The 22568-nt window shown below is 45.4% G+C and overlaps 1 protein-coding gene across 14 annotated transcripts in view; it reads left to right on the top strand.

Moving 5' to 3' along the window:
- The window catches only part of LOC139576729 (ankyrin-1-like), a 181964-nt gene that overhangs the window by 117033 nt on the left and 42363 nt on the right, over positions 1 to 22568 (top strand). For 10 of the 14 annotated variants that reach the window (XR_011675163.1, XR_011675162.1, XM_071403116.1 and 7 more), the window contains exons 2-11: positions 9760 to 9861; positions 13453 to 13551; positions 14395 to 14493; positions 16676 to 16774; positions 17411 to 17596; positions 17730 to 17828; positions 17930 to 18028; positions 18149 to 18247; positions 18382 to 18579; positions 22488 to 22568. The exon at positions 22488 to 22568 is cut by the window's right edge and continues 18 nt beyond it. Coding sequence is in view for 12 of the 14 variants with exons in the window: in XM_071403116.1 (XP_071259217.1) it covers positions 9760 to 9861; positions 13453 to 13551; positions 14395 to 14493; positions 16676 to 16774; positions 17411 to 17596; positions 17730 to 17828; positions 17930 to 18028; positions 18149 to 18247; positions 18382 to 18579; positions 22488 to 22568 (1161 nt within the window). In the remaining 2 variants the exon portion in view is untranslated. Of the gene's footprint in view, positions 1 to 326; positions 772 to 1592; positions 1731 to 9759; positions 9862 to 13452; positions 13552 to 14394; positions 14494 to 16675; positions 16775 to 16850; positions 17160 to 17410; positions 17597 to 17729; positions 17829 to 17929; positions 18029 to 18148; positions 18248 to 18381; positions 18580 to 22487 lie in introns of those variants that run through there. The other 4 variants (XM_071403117.1, XM_071403120.1, XM_071403114.1 and 1 more) reach the window with 4 other exon arrangements.

Here is a 22568-nt window from a genome sequence, read left to right as displayed (position 1 = left end):
AGGGGAAAAAAGGAGGCCTTTTCAAGCGGGGAATGACAGACGCTTTATTAAAAGAGGCAGGGCCCTTTGAGAGACTCGCCCCCCTGGTCCCTCCCCCCGCCCCGTGCGTCTGGCCCATTGTCACAGGGCAATGGCAGCGTAAATGCCCCCCCACCCGCTGGGCGCTAAGTCACTCTACAGACTGGAACAGACCTGCTCACACAGCACAGGCTTTCTCCACTCGAAACACCACGCCTTTTGGGAAATGCCTGGCCCGAGAATTGTTTTTATTGTCTGGCTGTCACAAAAAATACAGGAGGGACAGAGAGATGTGGGGAGACATGTATGGAAGGAGGGACAGCAGAAAAGAAGGGATCAACCTGGGGATGAAAGAGAGAATGAGGGGGGAGCTGGTGGAGAGTAGAGGGAGACAGTAAAGAGAAAGTGGCATGAAGAAAGAGAGACGGAGAGGTAGTGGGAGAGGCGACACAGCGTGAGACTGAGAGGAACATATTTGTTGATGAGTGTGTGTATGTGTGTGTGTGTCTTTAGATACAGGCAGCATTCCTCTAGAGATAAACCCCCTGGCCCCCCTCACCCCCAGCCTCCCCTCCTGTCCCCTCCCCCTGGACGGGCCCTGTGCACTCAAGTGTGTGTGTCACACTCTCTGGGGGCAAGGGAACGATAGTAGAGTGTATGAGTGTGTGTGTAAGAGAGACAGAGAGAAAGAGAGAAAAGCGGAGAGGGAGTGGAGGGCCAACAGGCATGCCGGCCAAGATCATCACCTGTGGAGTGAGTAGAAACTGGATTGTGTTCCAATATCTGTCCCCTTCTTTCTTTCAGCACTCTAATCTCTTCACTCTATCCGCTCTCTGTCATGCTACTGACTCTCTGCCAATCTGTCTGTGGGTTTATCTGTCTGCTCTGGGTTTTCTTTATACAGTTTAACCATGTTGTGATCCCTAACTAACCCAAATGCTCCCCATCTGTCCATCTGTATCATCTTACTGCAAACTTTGATTAGACTATCCTTCTATTTTAATCCATTTACTTTCCTAGGTCATCATGCAGATTAGATTCACAGCTTGTTCAGTGCCATTCACCACGGTGCTCTCTGTTTCTGTCTCTCCACATGAACTATTTGGAGGCCTATCCCTCGCTTCCCTCTCTCTATTTGGTATTCCCTTCGCTAATGAATCTGTCCATGTCTCTGTCTGTCACACAGAGAAAGGGAGTGAGGAAAGGAGTGAAGGATAGAGGAAATGGAGATGATGAGTAAAGAGAGGGCTGTTTGAGAGACACACCGTGAAAACACACTTCTCTGTTCCATATTGAAGTCTCCTGATAACGTCTGTCTCATATTAAACAGATTCATCTTTCTGTTCAGTTTTCAATTGAATAGAATAGAACAACAGTGACAGAACGTTGAGTGAATTATTTAACTTTAACTCTCTCAAAACAGAACTTCTGTTTGTTCATGTTCTGTCCATAACATTCATAATATTTGGTGTCCCGTAGCAACTACAGCTCTTTGCAGGAGAGAGAGTCTAGCTGGTTGTTTGAGAGTATATTAGGGAGTAGCGGTGCATGTATGTCTGAGATTAGGAGTGTGTGCATGAGAAGTGTGTGTGAGGGGTGTGTGTGTGTGTGAGGGGTGCGTGTCCTGTTCTGTAATACTCCTTGTGTTGTGACTTCTTTTAGTCTATCTGTATTGTGATGTCCTGTTGTGGGCTGTCTGTTGTGTGGGGGTGGTAAGTACATTGATGATCAGTACACTGATCTCATTAGCTACATTATTTGACCTTGGATTCAGTGAAGCTCCTACACTATGCTAGTTTAGGGAGCATGTAGATTCAAAGACACACAGCAGAGAGCTAAGGTGTTCTGTCTGTATACTGTATAGCCAGTGAGATTGCTGTGTAGGAAGGGATTTCAGCTACAGCAGATATGGTTAAGGATGCTGTGAAGTGCCAGATGATGCAACCTTAAGAAATTTGAACGCTCCAAAGTATGTGCATTGTTGAGAGAATGGGCTAAACATTTTGTACTGCAAATTACTGTATCTGATCAAGTTGCCCTTCTCACTCACTCCCTTTACTCTCGGTCTTGTCCTCTGTCTGTCTCTCTTTTTCACATGCACACACACACACACACACACACACACACACACACACACACACACACACACACACACACACACACACACACACACACACACACACACACACACACACACACACACACACACACACACACACACACACACACACACACACACACACACACACACACACACACACACACACATCTTTCAAAAGAGCTCGATGCTACAGCCGTATTGAAACGTCAGCATAGAGATGCATTCAGTGATAGTCGGATTCAAAGCTGTAGATCCACTGACTGTGCTTCTGTTTGATTTCACAGATGACAGCTCAGACTCCCACTGAATTCTCTACACACCTCACTCACTCACTCTCTTGGTTCTGATCTCACTCGATAGTGTAACCCCACAGTGACTATATAGCTAGCTGTTAACCTAATTACAGAACAAGTCTATTGCAACCATGGGACTTATTAGCGGTCTCTAGTTGATTCCATATAATTGCATCCTTGTTACCAATCGTAATGATAGTGTAGCTACACAGTAGTGCACATGAGGAATGCTTATTGTCTCTCTTTCTTCCAGTCTCTCTCACTCTATATACAGTCCTCTCTCTATTTCTATGGTTCCCCCAGAAAGATATAGGAAGTGTGAGAACGTGAACAGTTATTATACACATTTGATCAGAGGGCATAGCTGGAAGCAGACGGACAGACAGATAGACTGTGTTGAGTGAGCGGTTGTAATTGCTCGGCCAGGTTGGTTCCTGTGTGTCCAGAGCATAGAGTCCCTGGGGGTCTCTGTCTGACTGGCTTCTCACCACAACACCACCACCCTGACCGGAAACAGCACGTTCACTCTGCAGCTAGCTAGCTCAAATAGACAGAGAAATGGAGGGAGGGAGGCAGGGAGGGAGGGAAAGAAAATCAATGTCCAAAACAAATACAAGTCAGCAAAAGAGGGAAATGGAATTGTTGTTTAAGATGTCTCTGCAGGAATATCCAGCGTATGTATGTTGTGGCCCTAGATAGCATGCTATAGCTGTACTATAACAGTTATTATTATGTGCTGGATTTTTCTTGTCATATACGACATGTAAAACCCCTTATTGGCACCTTTCTGCTGGTGCACAAATAGCTGGGGTGGCATCTCAGATATGTATGATCTGCATCTGGTGTTGTGCCGGCAAATTGGTGATGTGCCGTGTGTGTGGGTGTGTGTGTGTTCTACACACGCTTCCTCGCATTAATCCCCTGACGGGGAGCTGTGTAGTTTAGGCTATCCGTAGTGCAGACTCATCGCTGGTTTCTTCATTAGTTAGTGGTTAGATGCCCGTATCAGCCTCACACACAGATCCATGAAACCATATGAGAGGGAGTGGGCTTCCTCAAGATCAATGGCCGAGCCCCATTCACTATCCCCGGCGGAACAATAGCCTGAGACCAGGCAGCTCTATACTGCCTCCGTGCACTGCTCCTCCTTCCTATCCTAACTGCAGCCTCACACTGTCCTGTCATCCAGGGCTTCAAGTAGAACCATCACTTTTACAGCATGTCATCAAACACACACAGAGTGACGTTTGTGCCATGGTTTCACACCTACTTAGATACTGAGCGACAGTAATCCCTTACTGTTGAGACTACGTCTGGGACTCACAATGCACACACACACACTGCAGTACACCAGCTCAGCGGTGATGTCATACTGTCTGCCGCAGCACCAGAACACTGAGCGAGAGAGTCAGGGAGGGAGAGAAGGAGAGAAAGCAATGAAAAGAGGGGGAAAATATAGGGGGAATGGAGGACAGGATTGTATGAGACAGGGGCGAACAAAGGAAGAGGAAGGAAAGCTGGGTAGAATTAATGAAGAATGTGAGGATTAGAGAGAGAGACAGAGGTACAGTGTTTGCGTCAGTGTACAGAGCCTGAGGACAATGGGATACACATAGCATTACAGTGTACTGTGATGCTAATGATGACATGCTGCAGGTTATTGTCTCTCCTTCCATACAGTAAAAGTTCAGTAATAGAACAGTAGAGGGTGATTGATGATGTAGCTCCACTAACCCCAGCCAGTCCCACATCACTGTCCTCTCTACGGCTTATAGGAGCTAGGCCAATGATGTAAATAAACCCTGGATTGCTGATACTATGTACTGGTGATTGAGAGGATTTCAAATCAAATCAAATTGTTTGTCACATGCGCCGAATACAAGTGACATGCTTACTTACAAGCCCTTAACCAACAACTCAGTTTTAAGAAAAATAAGTGTTAGGAAAGTATTTACTAAAATAAACTGAAGTAAAACAAAATATACAAAAAAGCAACAATAAAATAATAGTAGTGAGGCTATATACAGGGGTATCGGTACAGAGTCAATGTGTGGGGGCACAGGTTAGTCAAGGTAATTGAGGTAATATGTACATTTAGGTAAAGTGACTATACATAGATAATAAACAGAGAGTAGCAGCAGCGTAAAAATGAGGGGTTCAGGAGTCTTATGGCTTGGGGGTAGAAGCTGCTGTTAAGAAGCCTTTTGGACCTAGACTTGGCACTCCGGTACTGCTTGCCGTGCGGTAGCAGATAGAACAGTCTATGACTTGGGTGGCTGGAGCATTTGGCAATTTTTAGGGCCTTCCTCTGACACCGCCTGGTATAGAGGTCCTGGATGGCAGGAAGCTTGGCCCCAGTGATGTACTGGGCCGTCCACACTACCCTCTGTATTGCCTTGCGGTCGGAGGCCGAGCAGTTGCCATACAAGGCGGTGATGCAACCAGTCAGGATGCTCTCGATGGTGCAGCTGTAGAATCTTTTGAGGATCAGAGGACCCATGCCAAATATTTTCAGTCTCCTGAGGGGGAATAGGCATTGTCGTGCCCTCTTCACGACTGTCTTTGTGTGTTTCGATCATGATAGTTGGTGATGTGGACACCAAGGAACTTGAAGCTCTCAACCTGCTCCACTGCAGCCCCGTCGTTAAGAATGGGAGCGTGCTCGGTCCTCCTTTTCCTGTAGTCCAGGATCATCACCTTTGTCTTGATCATGTTGTGGGAGAGGTTGTTGTCCTGGCACCACACTGCCAGGTCTCTTACCTCCTCCCTATAGGCGGTCTCATTGTTGGTGATCAGGCCTACCACTGTTGTGTCGTCGAAAAACGTAATGATGGTGTTGGAGTCGTGCTTGGCCATGCACCCCTGAGGGGCACCCGTGTTGAGGATCAGCATGGCAGATGTGTTGTTACCTACCCTTACCACCTGGGGGCGGCCCGTCAGGAAGTCCAGGATCCAGTTGCAGAGGGAGGTTTTTAGTCCCAGGGTACTTAGCTGATTGATTAGCTTTGAGGGCACTATGGTGTTTTGAAGCCACCGGTCAGCCATATTGGCACTTCCCAGTAGGAGTAATCCTCTATAGGAATGAATGGAATTCTACAGTATTTCAAATAAATGTATTTTCTTGGTGTAGTGGGGACAGTAACCTCTCAAAATGATACTTTAAGGAAAATGCTTTTTAGTTTTTTTAATGGTTTATTTTTTGTTTTAGCTCACATAATATAATTTAAGTATGCATTAAGGTGTTTGTAATAAAATGAATGTGGCAAAAACGAATGTAGACATTAATAAATATAGCTTCCAAACACAGGATGTTGGTGCCACCTTAATTGGGGAGGACAGGCTTGTGCTAATGGCTGGAGTGGAATAGGTGGAGATGGAGACGCGGCGGCTTTACCACTATGCCCTATCAGTCATCTAGTGTATATATAAGTCATTGAGCTTGACCCACATCCATCTCCATCAGAATGGGTTAGTTAAGATTAGCATGAGGATTTACAAGACAGTAGAGGATTGTGTGCGTGTGCGTTTGTTCATCCGTGGCTGTGTGTGTGGATTTGTGTCAGACAGGCTAGTGAGCGAGTGAAAGTTTGTTTACACTGAGAGTGGTGTTACTCTGTGGAAGCCTGGCAGGCAGGGTTTGGGTGTGGCCTACAGAGTGCCCCTTCCACTCTTATCTGACTGCACCAGACATGTACCTCTCCCTAACACACACCACTACAGTCCATACTATCTTACTCATGTACAGTAGAGAGGCCAGATACACACCAACATAAACACACTGTACTGAACAATAAAAATGTGAATAACTTGTGTAATTGACTTTCAACCAAGTTATTGACCTTGACATGGAGGGCTAATGTTAGTGTAGGGATAGGTCATGTCAGACTTCTGTACTTTCCCTGTGCTGAAATGACCCTCTGACATCTGAACTTTGCCTGACCTTGGCCAAGTTGACCGATGTCCACCTTGTAGGAACGCATTCCAGAAGGTAAAGTGTGTGTGTGTGTGTTGAAAAGATGTTCAACTGTGTTGAAAAGATGTTCTCTGAGTCACCATGGCAGTGAACACACAAACACTCACAATCAAACAAATTACACTCTGACCAGCTATGCACAGTGTTTGGTGGAATGTCTAGCACCCTGTGCATCGTATGTGGACAGAATATATTTGAGGCTAAGTAGGTTTCTACATGTCTGTGCACACGCACACACTCACAAACACACACTATATGAGTATCTATTTCTGTGAGGAGGGTACCCCGCTACGGTAATCTTAACCCTGGTAACAGGTGGGTTTGTGGGTACGACAGGAAGAGTGATTGGGGTGTATTAGGGGGGTCAGTTTGTTGTACTGGAGGGAGGGGATTTGGGGGCTATCGCCTTTCTCACAGTGGGAGAGACAGAGTAGGCCATTAGAGGAAAGGCCAGAGAGGAAAGAGGCCATGGCTGACCAGGACAACTCTGTCACTGTAAGTAACTGACTGGGGAACTGAAAGAGCGGCACACAACACTGGTTGCTTATACAGCCATATAGCGTTTCTGTTTATCTTCCATAGATAACTAGCTTGCTAAAAGACGATTTATGCAGTCCGGAGGCTCCATACAGAGGGTGTGACGCAATTGAGGAGCCTCCGGAGGCTTGCTGATGGCAAATCAACCTCCGTACCACATCTTCCCTTGACAAATTACTTCACAATAGCTCTGTTCTGTTCTGCGTAGCGCAAGAAGTAGGAATGCACTGACTGCTGCAGAGGCCGCATTGCAGAAAAATGCTGTGTGGCCAATACAGACTGGATTGACCATAAATCGGCTTTAAGTGCTAACAAGTGCTAAGTGCTGTTTGGTGTTCACTCCAAGATGACTGTCTCAGCCTCAACTTTCCACATGGGACAGCAGTTGATCAAAGCTGTCTTTAGTGTGTATAAAAGGACAGTGCATGCGTAAGTCTTTAAACGTTTTGAATATGTGTATGTGCATGTCTGTGTGAGTGTGCATTGTTCAAGGTCTTGTACATGAGAAAGTAAAGGTCTCACATAAAGTTTCCAGAGTGACAGTGTGAGGGTGTTGACAGACAGATGGAGATGGTTAAGGATTGAGGAGAAAAGTGATGGAACACAAGGATGATCAAGTGGAGGGAATACGTTTCAGGAACAGGTAGGCCTATAAGTGAGAGTCACTTAGTTCTCTTAGACTAACTACATTTCCCAGAAAGCACTGTGGCTTTTCCTTTAACTGGGAAGGAGCGGTGTTAAACAAGATTACATGAACTCTTAAGTAGAAAGTTGGAAACATTGTGACTTTTTTCCTTGACGAATCTCTAGTCTAGTGGCTGAGAGAGAAGTGGTTGTCTGTGCTCAGGCTGTGGAGTTAGCTATCACACTCAAAGGCCTACCGGTCTGTCGCAGGGAAATGCTCTGAAAGATTTACTGCTGCATACAGCTCTCTCACTTTCTCAGTGATCCCCTCTCTTTCCCTCCCTCTCCGTCTCTTTTTTATGCAGTCTTTTCTTTGCACAGAGCTGCACCACTTGCACTGGTGCTCTGTTGAGGGGTGAGGGTTTGCATCATTAGTTGCCATGCCCACGGCTTGGGCATGTGGGTCCTCATTCTCTCTGTTACCACTGTCTCAAAGGAGGGTCAGTTCCAGTCACTACTGAATGGGGGCCAATGTCACTGTGGCAGTGTGTGTTGTGTAACTTGTGTTGAACACATTTTTGAGTCACTGTGTGTGGTCGCACTTGCTTGGGTGGGTATGTATTTTCATTTCTAAGCCTAACCAATGTGTGCAGTGTGTATGTTTTTGTGTGTGTTTGTAATTCTGTAGGTGGCTGGGACTTGGGATATACAAACAGTGTAATGATGTTTGCTCCCGATCTTATTCACATTGATTAATCCCTGGCCATGCTTTGGTCAGAAACCAGAGAGAAAAATAGGGATGAGCGAAGGAGAATGAGAGCTGGACAGCTAGACAGACAGAGTGATACCACATGTAAAGACCTAGACATTGAGCAAATGAGTCCTGAGGAGTGTGGGAATAATTGATAGCGATATATATTGTAGAAAGACTAATGGTGGGGGAAGGAGGGTTTGCCGCAGTAGACCCTCTCTCCCTCATCCAACTCTTCCCCCCTTCTCTCTCCCCATCTCCCACTCTCCCTCGCTCTCTCCTCATCTCCCTCTCTCGTTCTCTCTCCTCATCTCCCTCTCTCTCTTCCCCTCTCCCCATGTCCCTCTCCCTATCCCCTTTTCTCTCCTCATCTCTCTCTCTCCCCATCTCTCTCTCCCTGTCTCTCTGCCGCTCCCTCTCTCTCTCTCTCTTCCCCCATGTCTCTCTCCCCATGTCCCTCTCTCTGTCTCTTCCTCTCTCTCTCATGCCGCATGAGTGATCCTGTTTCAGCACCCCTGTCTGAGAGAGGCATGACGCCCCCAGACACAAACAAAACAGAGACTAAAACAGGGCCACACCATGTGTTAGACTATGAGCCAGAGCATTCACTAAACACACACCCTACCACCCCAGAACACCAGCCAGACTGCCAGCCAGAGCACTGGGCAGAGCAGACACACACCCTACCACCCCAGAACACCAGCCAGACTGCCAGCCAGAGCACTGGGCAGAGCAGACACACACCCTACCACCACCCCAGAACACCGGCCAGACTGCCAGCCAGACCACTGGGCAGAGCAGACACACACCCTACCACCCCAGAACACCAGCCAGACTGCCAGCCAGAGCACTAGGCAGAGCAGACACACACCCTACCACCCCAGAACACCAGCCAGACTGCCAGCCAGAGCACTGGGCAGAGCAGACACACACCAGAACACCAGCATGTCCCCTGGTCTTATCACCTACTGTATGTGCAGAGGTAAAGCAAGTCTCAGATGTGAGAGGCTCAAAATGAGGCTAAGGTTTGCATCCTAAATGGCACCCCATTCCCTACTTTTGACCATTAACCTATGTATGGAATACTGTAGGGTGCCATTTGGGACGCAGCTGGTTCATGGGGACGGGGATGGAGCCTGGGACAGAGGCTCTGTCTGTCTTTATGTGGATGCAAATCACCTGCACCCCCTCCTTTAGGGTCCCCAGCCTGCCAGGCCTGCTTCTGATTGGCCAATGGGAGGGGGCTGGCCCAACTGTCCTATCCTGTTCAATAACAGTGTGGAGGGAGATGAAGGAAACACCAATGGAAAGCATTTATAGTCTTGTACTGTCTGTGTGTCTTTTGACTTTGTATGGTTTTGATTTGAATGAATGTTTCTGACAATAATATAAATATCTCTCCTCCTCCCACTCTATGTGCCTCTCTTCACCCCCCTCTATCTCTCCCCTTTCTCTCCCTCAGGCTGATGCTGTCACTAGTTTTCTGCGGGCGGCTCGTTCTGGTAACATGGACAAGGCCCTCGACCATATAAAGAACGGCATAGACATCAACACAGCCAATCAGGTGAGAGAGCTGCAAGGCCCGGTAGCCAATCAAAATGCTTGTGGAGAGTTCATTAATACATGTCTCCAAACTCTGAGATTCATTTTGGATTCACCAGGATCAATCAAAGCCTTCCTGTTTGTAAAAGTCTCAATCAGCTAATGGAACTGATTTATTACACTCTTTCATTTCATTTGTCCATTTACGTTGGCTGTGGAACTAGTATTTCACAATGTTGGGTCATCATACTGCAGCGCTAGAATAATGCATGAATAAAAGTATGAAAACAAGTTAACTACTGTATAGGCACATTAAATCAAATAAAGATGAGTCATCTTTCAGACCATGTCAAAACGACAACGCGTGCACACACACACACACAGGAAGAGTCTTCTCAGCAAAGTTCAGATGCAGTGTTATGAAGGGAGAGCAGGAATGGATAGAGGGAAAGAGAAAACATGGAAGAGCAGGAAATGGCAAGAGAGAGAGGAAAGAATATTTCAGAGTCACTGGCTAACATTCATGTTTTTTTTATCATCCAATGCAGTGCAACTCTAAATCTAGTCAGTGTACTGTATCTTAGTCTATGCCGCTCTGACATTGCTCGTCCATATATTTAGATATTCTTAATTCCATTCCTTTACTTAGAATTGTGTGTATTGGGTATATGTTGTGGAATTGTTAAATATTACTTGTTAGATAGTACTGCACTGTCGGAGCTAGAAACACAAGCATTTCGCTACACCCGCAATAACATCTGCTGAACATGTGTATGTGACCAATAAAATTTGATTTGATTTTTGATTTGACTTGTAGGTTATCCCACAAACACATGTTACAGAAGCAATCTAAGAAACTATTATGTTGATAAAATGCTGAGTGTTACAGTGAGATGGATGTAATGCACTGGTGTACTGCACGCCACCAGTTTAAAGCTAAGACATTGACAACAAATATTGACATAGTAAAATAAATGAAAGCGTATAAAAAATAATTAGAATAATATTTCATGCTGAAACCCTGATATTAAACACCAATGGTATTCAGTATTTGATGGTTTATATTTACTATAGGACAATGCTTTGTCATTCCATTTTCTATTTTAAAATAATCTTATTTAATTATTTCATATATTTTAGATGTGATAAGGCCAGAGAGAGGGCCGAGATAATTACAGATGTCTGTGATAATCTGAAGTAAACCCAAAAGGGCCCCTAGATATCTTGTGATAGATTACAGAAAATCCTCGAAAGATACCATAATTCTGATAGTTTACTGGTACATTTTGAAAGTTTACAGTAATTTACCCGCCCTAGACATGAACCTTCTTATGATGGGATAAAGGTCCGCCATTTTGCTGTGATAAGAAGTTGTGTAAAATAATACATTATAAGAATTTATCTGCAATGTATGTTTGTTAGCTAGCTAGCCAGTCAGTTTTAGACAAACTATACCATAAATGTTTCAAATGAATAGCGGTACACCACTGATGTAATGATCCTCCTCTCTGTTGGACTGAGGTGAATGACTGCATCCCGAATGGCACCATATGAAGCAGCAGGTAGCCTAGTGGTTAAGAGCATTGGGCCAGTAAGAGAAAGGTTTGAGTCCCTGAGCCAACTAGGTGGAAAATCTGCCGATGTGCCCTTGAGCAAGGCGCTTAACTGTAATTGCGCCTGTAAGTCGCTCTGGATAAGAGTGTCAGGTAAATGTAATAATTCCCTACAAAATGCACTACTTTTGACCAGGGCCTATAGCACTACATAGAGAATAGGGTTCCATTTTGGACTCATCCATCGTCTCTCTCTTGGCTTGAAATGTGTTTGATGTGATATCAGCCAGCAGAATATCTGTCTTGACTCTGGGTCCAACTCAGTGTACAGTGTGTTCTGTTCTGCTCCAATACCTGCTCTGTGGATTGTCCCTGACTGTGTGTACTGTATATCATTATTTGTCTTGAATGTGAATTACTGTGTTAGTTATTTTTGTGTGTAAGATTTAAGTGTGTGCAATATGTGTGTGTGTGTTTGCATGACATGTCTGTACTGTGTGTGTGTGTGTGTTTTGAGGCCCAGGTAGCCAGTCTCTCTGCAGTAGGTGACAGGTAGGGAAGAGGGGGAAGGTGTTAAATAGGGTAGGGGTTACTCCTCGGGCCCATCTCCTCCCTCCTGCCTGCTTTACCCTGATGGCTGCTCCCATGGTGGCCAGAGACAACGCCGCGAGGGGGATGAGGTTGCCTATAGGCCATACAAACAAGGCAGCAGAGTGTGTGTGATTCTCCAGCTCATAAGGCCAGCTTAGTCATGGTTTGCTAAACACTCTACCTCTGTACTATAATGCTCCAATCAAGATTAGCATCAAACACATTCCCAGGTTAAACGCTCATAACGAACATAGGATTCAGTACATGCATACAAGTAGGTGTAAAGAGACCTCAGGCTGCTGAAGAGAGACACCCTGTGGTAACCAGTACATTTTATCTGCAGTCTCAGGTTACCATTGACAGCCATTCTCCTTCAAATCATGTATAATGCAATGTGTGTCATTTCAAACCAAGTCTGTATTAGTGTTTTGGAATTGTCTCAAGTGTGTTGAGTGTGGTTGTGAAATTGGATGTGATATTGGTTATGTGTTGTGTGTGAGTGTCTCCCAGTGTGTTGTTGTTGTTGCTGTATTTGTTGTTGTGCAGAGTGAGGTGTCAGCCTGATGGAGGTTAGGTGGAGGCTTGGCTGTGGCAGTCGTGTCTCTTGTACCCAGTCTGAGTAGATACGTCTGCCATGGTCTAGCTCACCGGCCACCCAGCTGGACTGCCTCTCTCCCTACCCTCCCTGCCTACCTCCCTCCCTGCCTCCCCTTCCTCTTCAACCCTCCTCTCCTCACACCCTCAAGTTATTTCTCTCTTACGCCCTCTACTTATTTTTTCCCCTTTGTCATTCTCTTTATCCCTCATGCTCCATTTCCCATCTCTGCTTCTACCCCCCTCCCTCCCCCTCTCCCCCTCCAGTCTGCAGTAGAGTGATGGTGTGCTGTGGTCTCTCCACTCAGAGGAATAATATCAGTGGTGTGGGAAAGGTCCAACCTCACATGTCCTGTGTCACTGAAGGAAGGCTGTGTGAGGTCAGACCTATCTCACACAGCTCGTATTCTTCCCAGCCCCGAGACCACCGGCCTGCCATCCCCCTCCCATCCTCTTCCTCCTCCTCACCATCATCAGCATCATAATTCCGGCCACCGTTATTGCTAACTGAGCACTGTTAATCTCTAGTAGATACTGTATGTGTAGAGGCTGTTTGTCCTGACCATACGGTACAGTTGGACTCAGTTACATACTTTTGCATTTTATCCATCTAGGAAGAGCTGTATAATAAGCAGAGCAGTGCTTGTCTGGGGATCTGATCCTTTGGTGTGTCTCAGTGTGAGATTGCGTTCAGTGTGTGGGTTCTGACTTGTTGGTGGGATTATGGTGTGTGAGAGCGGAGTGTGTGATGGAGGCCAAAAGGTCTGTGTTTTTTAGTTCTGTGTGTGCTGTGTGTGTAGTGTGTGTGTAGTGTGTGCAGTGTGTGTTAGGGACCCTACAGTGTGAGGTCTGCTCTTCTCTCTCTCCTCCCTCAGAATGGTCTCAACGGGTTGCATCTGGCCTCTAAAGAAGGCCACGTTAAAATGGTGCTGGAGTTACTACATGGAGGCATCGATGTGGAAACCCAGACTAAGGTACTCCCACAACCGCCTGCACATTACCACATTACCACTCATGTACTCCACAAAGCCTATGCCACCACCAAAGTACAATATACTGCATACGCAAATGATTCTACTTACCGTAAAACTTCAATTAAACGCTAAGTCTCAAATAGCCGCTTGTCCCTTAGCGGGCAACGGCATACAGTTCAGCAAATCAAATCAATCAGCTTTTTCAAATAAATGCTGGGTCTAAATTAATTGTTTACGAGGTTGCCATGAATTACCATGAATTGTTTTGAAGATTTAATATTTGATTTGTTACAATTCAGTAAAAAAATTATGGTAAACATCCGTTTTTATTGCCAGTAAGAAACTGCTAACCAGTGACTGCTAACAGCTGAGAACTGCTAGCTAATGGGCAGGCACAAAAAAAAGTAAACGACTTCGGGAGTACAGACCCCCAGAAATCTGCCAATCGACCTCTGGTGAAAGTAAGAACTGGTGAAAATGCACAGTTAAAGAGGAGAATAATTATTCTGTCAAATAAGTTATTTTTTCCTAAATAAAGGCATACTAAGACAAAAGAAATGTGACACAGTGTGTAAATGATAACCCATTACTGCAGGAAATTAAGAAATTGATTAGATTGCTAGAATTAAAACAATTAACTTCGCAAATGAGCAAAAGCTGTGTGCATTAAGGAAATAGACGCCTAGCCTGTTGTGTTCAGTGATTTAAGCAAATAAACGCCTGGGCTATGAATTGAAGTTTTACGGTATTAAAGCTTACTACTACTTACAAGTACTACACTACTTTAGATGCTTTCACACAAACATTATGTCTCATGTCTTCTCTTGTGCTGTGCCTCCACAGAAAGGCAACACAGCTCTGCACATTGCTGCCCTGGCTGGGCAGGAGCAAGTGGTGGCAGAGCTGGTAAATTACGGGGCCAACATCAATGCCCAGTCCCAGGTGAGACCCCCACCAGTGTCAGAAGAGACCCCGGCCCCACTGGCAGAACCCCCTGCAGAAGAGCCACCAGCCACAACGGATACACATACAGTTAGATACAGTTATAATACAGTTATGCTGCATTATACTGCATGGAACTCAGGGTTTGGGGTCTGAATTTCGGAATGTATTTTGATTCAACCCATTAATTGAAATTTGAATTTGAATTAAAGGAAGTATAATTTAATTCAAAGAAATTGAACTGAGACATGAAACATGAAAGTCTCATTCCTTTGCCACATCTGCCAGTTATTACTAAAAAGAATAAAGATACCATTTCAATATAAGTTAGATTTTAACTGACATTTTTCATCAGCATTTTGATTTGTGTTTTTGTCATGAAATGTTAGGTAGTTCCCTTCCATTCTGGAGGGTTTGAACTAATGGGACATTTATTTTTTACCCCCAGATATTTAATAACATGTAAGCAAATTATGAATTATTACAGACAACCTACAAAATGATCTTAGAATATTTCCAGACCACTGTAATTATTTAAAACTTAAACTTAAAAATGTATTTTTTCATTATGTTATACATAGTATAGTACTGTACCATACATGATGTCAAAATAAATATTTGTATAGTGAATTGTAGCTATTTGAATTTCATTGAATTTCCTTTAATTGTAGTTAATTTATTTCAAATTCAATGCAATTTCTGCTTCCTGTGGGATGAGCCCAATTCAATTAAAATTCAAGTATTGCTGTGAGCAGCATTGAGAGCAGCATTAACAGGGTCCGAGTAATAGAAATAGCACCTCTTGGTCACTCGTCGGGCACTCTGGCAATGAAATGGGCAAAGGCCATACCTTTAAGCATGTTTACCAATTGCACGTTTTCCAAATTGCACGATTCTGCCTCTAATATGTGATGAGGTATGTCTACTACATGCTACCATGCTACTGCCATAGACTACTGTCCCTTCCAACTTCATGTTTACCAAATTCCATTCCCCTAAGTCCTATGGTTCAATAGTTATAGCCTTCAGTTCACAGTAGCGCCTCAGTAAAGGCCATCTTTAACACATTTTCCTTAGCAATTTAGCTAGGGACTAGTTCGGAGATTCTACATATCAAATATTCAGTGAATCTGAGTTGTGGTTCATGTGAAGAAGAAAAGTTAAATCATTTTAGCATTAGCATTACACTAGCACTTTTTTGGTCAAAGTCATATGACCTGTGTCTTCCATGATATTTTAAGATATCAACACTAAACTTCGTACATATCTTCAGGGACATGTTGTCAATCACCTGTACGAGTTGGATTTGATAGTTTGGGCAAATGTTTTGAATGTGTTTTGAATGTGTGCATGGTTTTTAATTAACTGTAGTGCTACATTACCTAGGGGCCAATGAGTGCATCATAGGTACGCATGATGGGTTCTACCATCCTGCCAAATTCTACAACATTTTACCCATGTGTTGTTGAGATATTGACCAAAAGGAAAAATGCACAAAGAAGAACACTAACAAAAGCAATAGGGTTCCTGCACCTTTGGCACTAGGATCCCTAATTAAAGAGAGCTATTTTCAATACACTTCAGAATTGACCCCAACCCTGATTGAGTAAAAATAAAAGAAAGTCGCACACTCTACTGTATATATGCTCATGAATTTGTTGGGAGCATTTATAGTGCGCAACTTTCTTTATTTTTACACAGTTTCAGTTTACTATTCCGTTAGTCAGCACCTCTACTAACATTTTTGGGTGTGCATAAGCTCCTGCATTTGGCCCAACTCCCGATTGAAACATGATGTCAGGCCATCGTACACTCTTAGAAAAAAGGTGCTCACTCTAACCTAAAAGGGTTCCCCATAGGAAAACCCTTTGCAGAACCCTTTTTGGTTCCACGTAGAACCCTTTTGGTTCCAGGTAGAAATCTTTTGGGTTCTACCTGGAACCAAAAGGGTCCTACGTGGAACCAAAAAGGGTTCTCCTATGGAGACAGCCGAAGAACCCTTTTGGAACCCTCTTTTCTAAGAGTGTATTAGCTAAATGCAACTCTGTTAATATCTGTCTGCCTTCTTGTCTTTCTGTGTGCTTGTGCTTCCTCTGTGTGTTTGTGTGTGTGTGTGTGTGTTGCTGCTGTGTTGTGCTCCTTCCTGTGTGTATGTGTCCATGTGTGTGTCTGTCTGTAACAGAAGGGCTTCACTCCGCTCTACATGGCCGCACAAGAGAATCATCTAGAAGTTGTGAAGTTCCTTTTGGAGAACGGGGCCAATCAAAGCATTCCTACTGAGGTAACAGCCAATCAGCAGATTCAGGGTTGCAAAATGCAGGGCCTCCCGAGTGGTGCAGAGGTCTAAGGTACTACATCACAGTGCTTGAGGCGTCACAACAGCCCCGGGTTTGATCCCAGGCTGTGTGACAGCTGGACGTGACCGGAAGACCCATGAGGCGGCGCACAATTGGCTCAGCGTCATCAGGGTTAGGGGAGGGTTTGGCAAGCCAGTACTTCCTTGTTCCATCGTGCTCTAGTGACTCCTTGTGGCTGGCCGGGCGCCTGCAAGCTGAAGTATACCATGTTTTGGAGGACGAATGGTTCTCGACCTTCACCTCTCCGAGTCCGTAGGGGAGTTGCAGCAATGGGACAAGACTGTAACTACCAATTGGGGAGAAAAAGGGGTAAAACATATTTTTTTTTAACTTTCACCAAATTCCCAGATTTTTCAGGAATCCAGGTTGGAACATTCCCAGAATCAGGAAGGTTTAAGCAGGAAATTATTCATTTTCGAACTTTACAACACACCTCCTGTAGTATTCCCTGTATCGCTTATCAACCCTTTTGACTCTCACTGTCCTTCCCTTCCCCATCTGTCTCTCTGGGTCACTAAACCTTTCTTCGCCTCTTTCTCCGCTTCTCTCTCTTCTGTCAGGATGGCTTTACCCCTCTCGCCGTGGCTCTTCAGCAGGGACATGAGAACGTTGTGGCCCTGCTCATCAATTACGGCACCAAGGGCAAAGTTCGCCTCCCCGCACTGCACATAGCAGCGCGGAACGATGACACGCGCACAGCTGCTGTGCTTCTACAGAACGACCCCAACGCAGACGTCCTGAGCAAGGTAGGTACTCACCGTGTGTTTGTCTTCACTTAGTTTAGTGTGTCCCAGAGCGAGTGGAGGAGACGTTACTTTCAAATTAGAACACATCAAGGCCTTCAGTATAAGAGCTCTGGTCTCCTGTGTGTCCCTACAGACAGGCTTCACACCGCTTCATATCGCTGCACACTACGAGAACCTGAGCGTAGCCCAACTGTTGCTCAACAGAGGAGCCAATGTCAACTTCACCCCTAAGGTAAGTCTGTTTCCCTCTGCACTGACACATTGTATTGTTACCAGTCCCGCAACGGGTCTCTTTCTGGTCTTACTGCTTATCTCCTCTGCAATTCTCTCTAGAATGGCATCACACCTTTGCACATCGCATCCAGGAGGGGGAATGTGATCATGGTACGACTCCTGCTGGACCGAGGGGCACAGATTGATGCCAAGACCAAGGTACTGTACTGCATCCCCTTTGTCTCTCTCTAGTCTCTAGTGTCAAGCCCTGTCCTGTTACACAAATGATACTATATTGCCCTAGACCAGTGAATAACTGTCCTCTCTCTCTCTCTCCAGGATGAGTTGACTCCACTGCACTGTGCTGCCAGGAATGGACATGTGAGGATCATTGAGATCCTGTTGGACCAAGGGGCTCCCATCCAGGCCAAGACCAAGGTACACCTAACGCTAATCCACCAAGGCCTGATCCCTGGACAGTTGTGCTCAAATACTGCATGCACACAACATAATAAGTAATGGATTGCATCATCCCTCTCTCTTTCTCCCCCCCCCCCCCCACTCTCCTACAGAACGGCCTGTCTCCCATCCACATGTCAGCACAGGGGGACCACATGGACTGTGTGAGGCAACTAATGCAATACAATGCTGCAATTGATGACATCACACTGGACCACCTGACCCCCCTGCATGTGGCGGCCCACTGTGGGCACCACCGCATGGCCAAAGTGCTGCTGGACAAGGGAGCCAAACCCAACTCCCGTGCACTGGTCAGTACTACAATCCTACGTACAGATGAAGTCGGAAGTTTACATACACTTAGGTTGCAATCATTAAAACTCGTTTTTCAACCACTCCGCACATTTCTTGTTAACAAACTATAGTTTTGACAAGTCTGTTAGGACATCTACTTTGTGCATAACACAAGTAATTTTTCCAACAATTGTTTACAGACAGATTATTTCACTTATAATTCACTGTATCACAAATCCACTGGGTCAGAAGTTTGCATACACTAAGTTGACTATGCCTTTAAACAGCTTGGAAAATTACAGAAAGTTATGTCATGGCTTTAGAAGCTTCTGATAGGCTAATTTACATCATTTGAGTCAATTGGAGGTTTACCTGTGGATGTTTTTCAAGGCCTACCTTCAAACTCAGTGCCTCTTTGCTTGACATCATGGGAAAATCAAAAGAAATCAGCCAAGACCTCAGAAAAAATATGGTAGACCTCCACAAGTCTGGTTCATCCTTGGGAGCAATTTCCAAATGCCTGAAGGTACTACGTTCATCTGTACAAACAATAGTACGCAAGTATAAAAACCATGGGACCACGCAGTTGTCATAGCGCTCAGGAGATGAACGTTCTTTGGTGCGAAAAGTGCAAATCAATCCCAGAACAACAGCAAAGGACCTTGTGAAGGTGCTGGAGGAAACAGGTACAAAAATATCTATATCCTGTCACGATCGTTTGTAGAGACGGACCAAGGCGCAGCGTGATTAAAGTCCCACATCATTTATTAAAGTGAAACTATCAAACAAAAACAAAAAACAAACAACGAACCGTGACTACAGAGGTGCGCACATAACTCAAAATACAAAATTCAATATCCCACAAAACACAGGTGGGAACAAACACTACCTAAATATGATCCCCAATTAGAGACAACGATTACCAGCTGCCTCTAATTGGTAATCATACAAATCACCAACATAGAAAATTAAACCTAGGACCCCACATAGAAATAATAAACTAGAACACCCCCCAGTCACGCCTTGACCTACTCCACCATAGAAAATAAAGGCTCTCTATGGTCAGGACGTGACAGTACCCCCCCCCCCCCCCCCCCAAAGGTGCGGACTCCGGCAGCAAAACCTGAAACCAAAAGGGAGGGTTAGGGGGGGTGTCTAGTGTCGGTGGCGGCTCTGGTGCAGGACAAAGAACCCTCTCATCCCGCGGATCCGCCAGCTCATCCCGCGGATCCGGATCGGGGGCGGCTCTGGTGCGAGATGAAGAACCCGCTCAGCTCGAGGATCCACCCTCTTTCGTGGCGGCTCTGGTGCGGGCCAAAGAACCCGCTCATCCTGCGGATCCTGCCATGGACCCAGGCTGAACACTGTGCCTGGACTGGACCTAGATGCCTGGACCTAGACACCGACCCTGGCCTGGACATCGGTGCAGAAGAAGACTCCTGCCATGGAGCGGGACTGGACGCCGTGTCTGGACTGGGCATCGGCGCAGAGGAGGGCTCCTGCCATGGAGCTGGACTGGACGCCGTGTTTGGACTGGACATCGGCGCAGAGGAAGGCTCCTGCCCTGGAGCTGGAGGTTCTGGACCGTGGACCATGGCAGGAGGTTCCGGACTGTGGACCATCTCAGGAAGTTCCGGACTGTGGACCATCTCAGGAGGTTCCGGACTGTGGACCATCGTTGGAGGTTCCGGACTGTGAAACGTCGCCGGAAGCTCTGGACTGGGAACTGTCGCCGGAAGCTCTGGACTGGGAACTGTCGCCGAAAGCTCTAGACTGGGAATGGTACCGGACAAATGACATGCTCCTCAGGACGAGTATGGGGAGCTGGCACAGGTGGCATCGGATGGCTAACACGCTCCTCAGGGCGAATGCCGTGCATACTACGCCAAACCAACAGCTCTCTCGCGTCACTCTCCTCCAATTTATCCAACAACTCCTCGAAGGTCTCTAACTCTCCCCTCCGTTAACTCTCCTCCAATTTATCCAATAACTCCTCAATGGTCTCTGACTCACCCCTCAACTTCACCGACCACCCCGTGTGCCCCCCAAAAAATAATTTGAGGCTGCTTCTTGGGCTTGCGTCGTGGCCTCAAACCCCGGCGTCGTCGCTGTCCTTCTTTCACCGCTTGCGTCTGCTTCCATGGAAGGCTTTCGTCTCCTGCCATTATCTCTTCCCAAGTCCAGGATGTCCTTACCTCCTGGACACGCTGCTTGGTCCTGTTGTGGTGGGATATTCTGTCACGATCGTTTGTAGAGACGGACAAAGGCGCAGCGTGATTAAAGTTCCACATAATTTATTAAAGTGAAACTATCAAACAAATACAAGAAACAAACAACGAACCGTGACTACAGAGGTGCACATGCACTAACTCAAAATACAAAATTCAATATCCCACAAAACACAGGTGGGAACAAACACTACTTAAATATGATACCCAATTAGAGACAACGATTACCAGCTGCCTCTATTTGGTAATCATACAAATCACCAACATAGAAAATGAAACCTAGAACCCCACATAGAAATAATAAACTAGAACACCCCCCAGTCACGCCCTGACCTACTCCACCATAGAAAATAAAGGCTCTCTATGGTCAGGACGTGATAAATCCACAGTAAAACGAGTCCTATATCGACATAACCTGAAAGGCCGCTCAGCAAGGAAGAAGCCACTGCTCCAGAACCGCCAAAAAAAAGCCAGACTAAGGTTTGAAACTGCACATGGGGACAAAGATTGTACTTTTCAGAAAAATGTCCTCTGGTCTGATGAAACAAAAATAGAACTGTTTGGCCATAATGACCATTACGTTTGGAGGAAAAAGGGGGAGGCTTGCCCGAAGAACACCATCCCAACCGTGAAGCACGGTGGTGGCAGCATCATGTTGTGGGGGTACTTTGCTGCAGGAGGGACTGGTGCACTTCACATAATAAATGGCATCATGAGGAAGGAAAATTATGTGGATATATTGAAGCAACATCTCAAGACATCAGTCAGGAAGTTAAAGCTTGGTCGCAAATGGGTCTTCCAAATGAAGAATGACCACAAGCATACTTCCAAAGTTGTGGCAAAATGGCTTAAGGACAACAAAGTCAAGGTATTGGAGTGGCCATCACAATGCCTTGACCTGAATCCTATAGAACATTTGTGGGCAGAACTGAAAAAGCTTGTACGAGCAAGGAGGCCTACAAACCTGACTCAGTTACACCAGCTCTGTCAGGAGGAATGGGCCAAAATTCACCCAACTTATTGTGGGAAGCTTGTGGAAGGCTACCTGAAACGTTTGACCCAAGTTAAACAATTTAAAGACAATGCTACCAAATACTAATTGAGTGTATGTAAACTTCTGACCCACTGGGAATGTGATGAAAGAAATAAAAGCTGAAGTAAATCATTCTCTCTACTATTATTCTGACATTTCACATTCTTAAAATAAAGTGGTGATCTTAACTGACCTAAAATAGGGAATGTTTACTAGGATTAAATGTCAGGAATTGTGAAAAACTGAGTTTAAATGTATTTGGCTAAGGTGTATGTAAACTTTCGACTTCAACTGTAGGTAGGTACAGTTGAAGTCGGAAGTTTACATAAAACTTCTGACCCACTCGAATTGTGATACAGGCAATTATAAGTGAAATAATCTGTCTGTAACCAATTGTTGGAAAAGTTACTTGTGTCATGCACAAAGTAGATGTCCTAACCGACTTGCCAAAACTGTAGTTTGTTAACAAGAAATTTGTGGAGTGGTTAAAAAACGAGTTTTAATGATTCCAACCTAACTGTAAGTAAACTTCCGACTTCAACTGTATATACAGTACTATGTATTCATTACACACACACACACATACCCGCATACACACACACACCTTCAGTGTGTAGCTGTGTTGAGGTGGTGTGCCTTAGTGACCCAGCTGTTGTGTCCTCAGAATGGTTTCACTCCACTTCACATCGCCTGCAAGAAGAACCATATGCGCGTGATGGACCTCTTGCTGAAACACTCTGCTTCC

This window comes from Salvelinus alpinus, chromosome 5 (genome assembly GCF_045679555.1).
Source record: "Salvelinus alpinus chromosome 5, SLU_Salpinus.1, whole genome shotgun sequence".
NCBI lineage: Eukaryota > Metazoa > Chordata > Actinopteri > Salmoniformes > Salmonidae > Salvelinus > Salvelinus alpinus.
The sequence above is the reverse complement of the archived record's forward strand: the minus strand, read 5'-3'. Positions and strand labels throughout refer to the sequence as shown.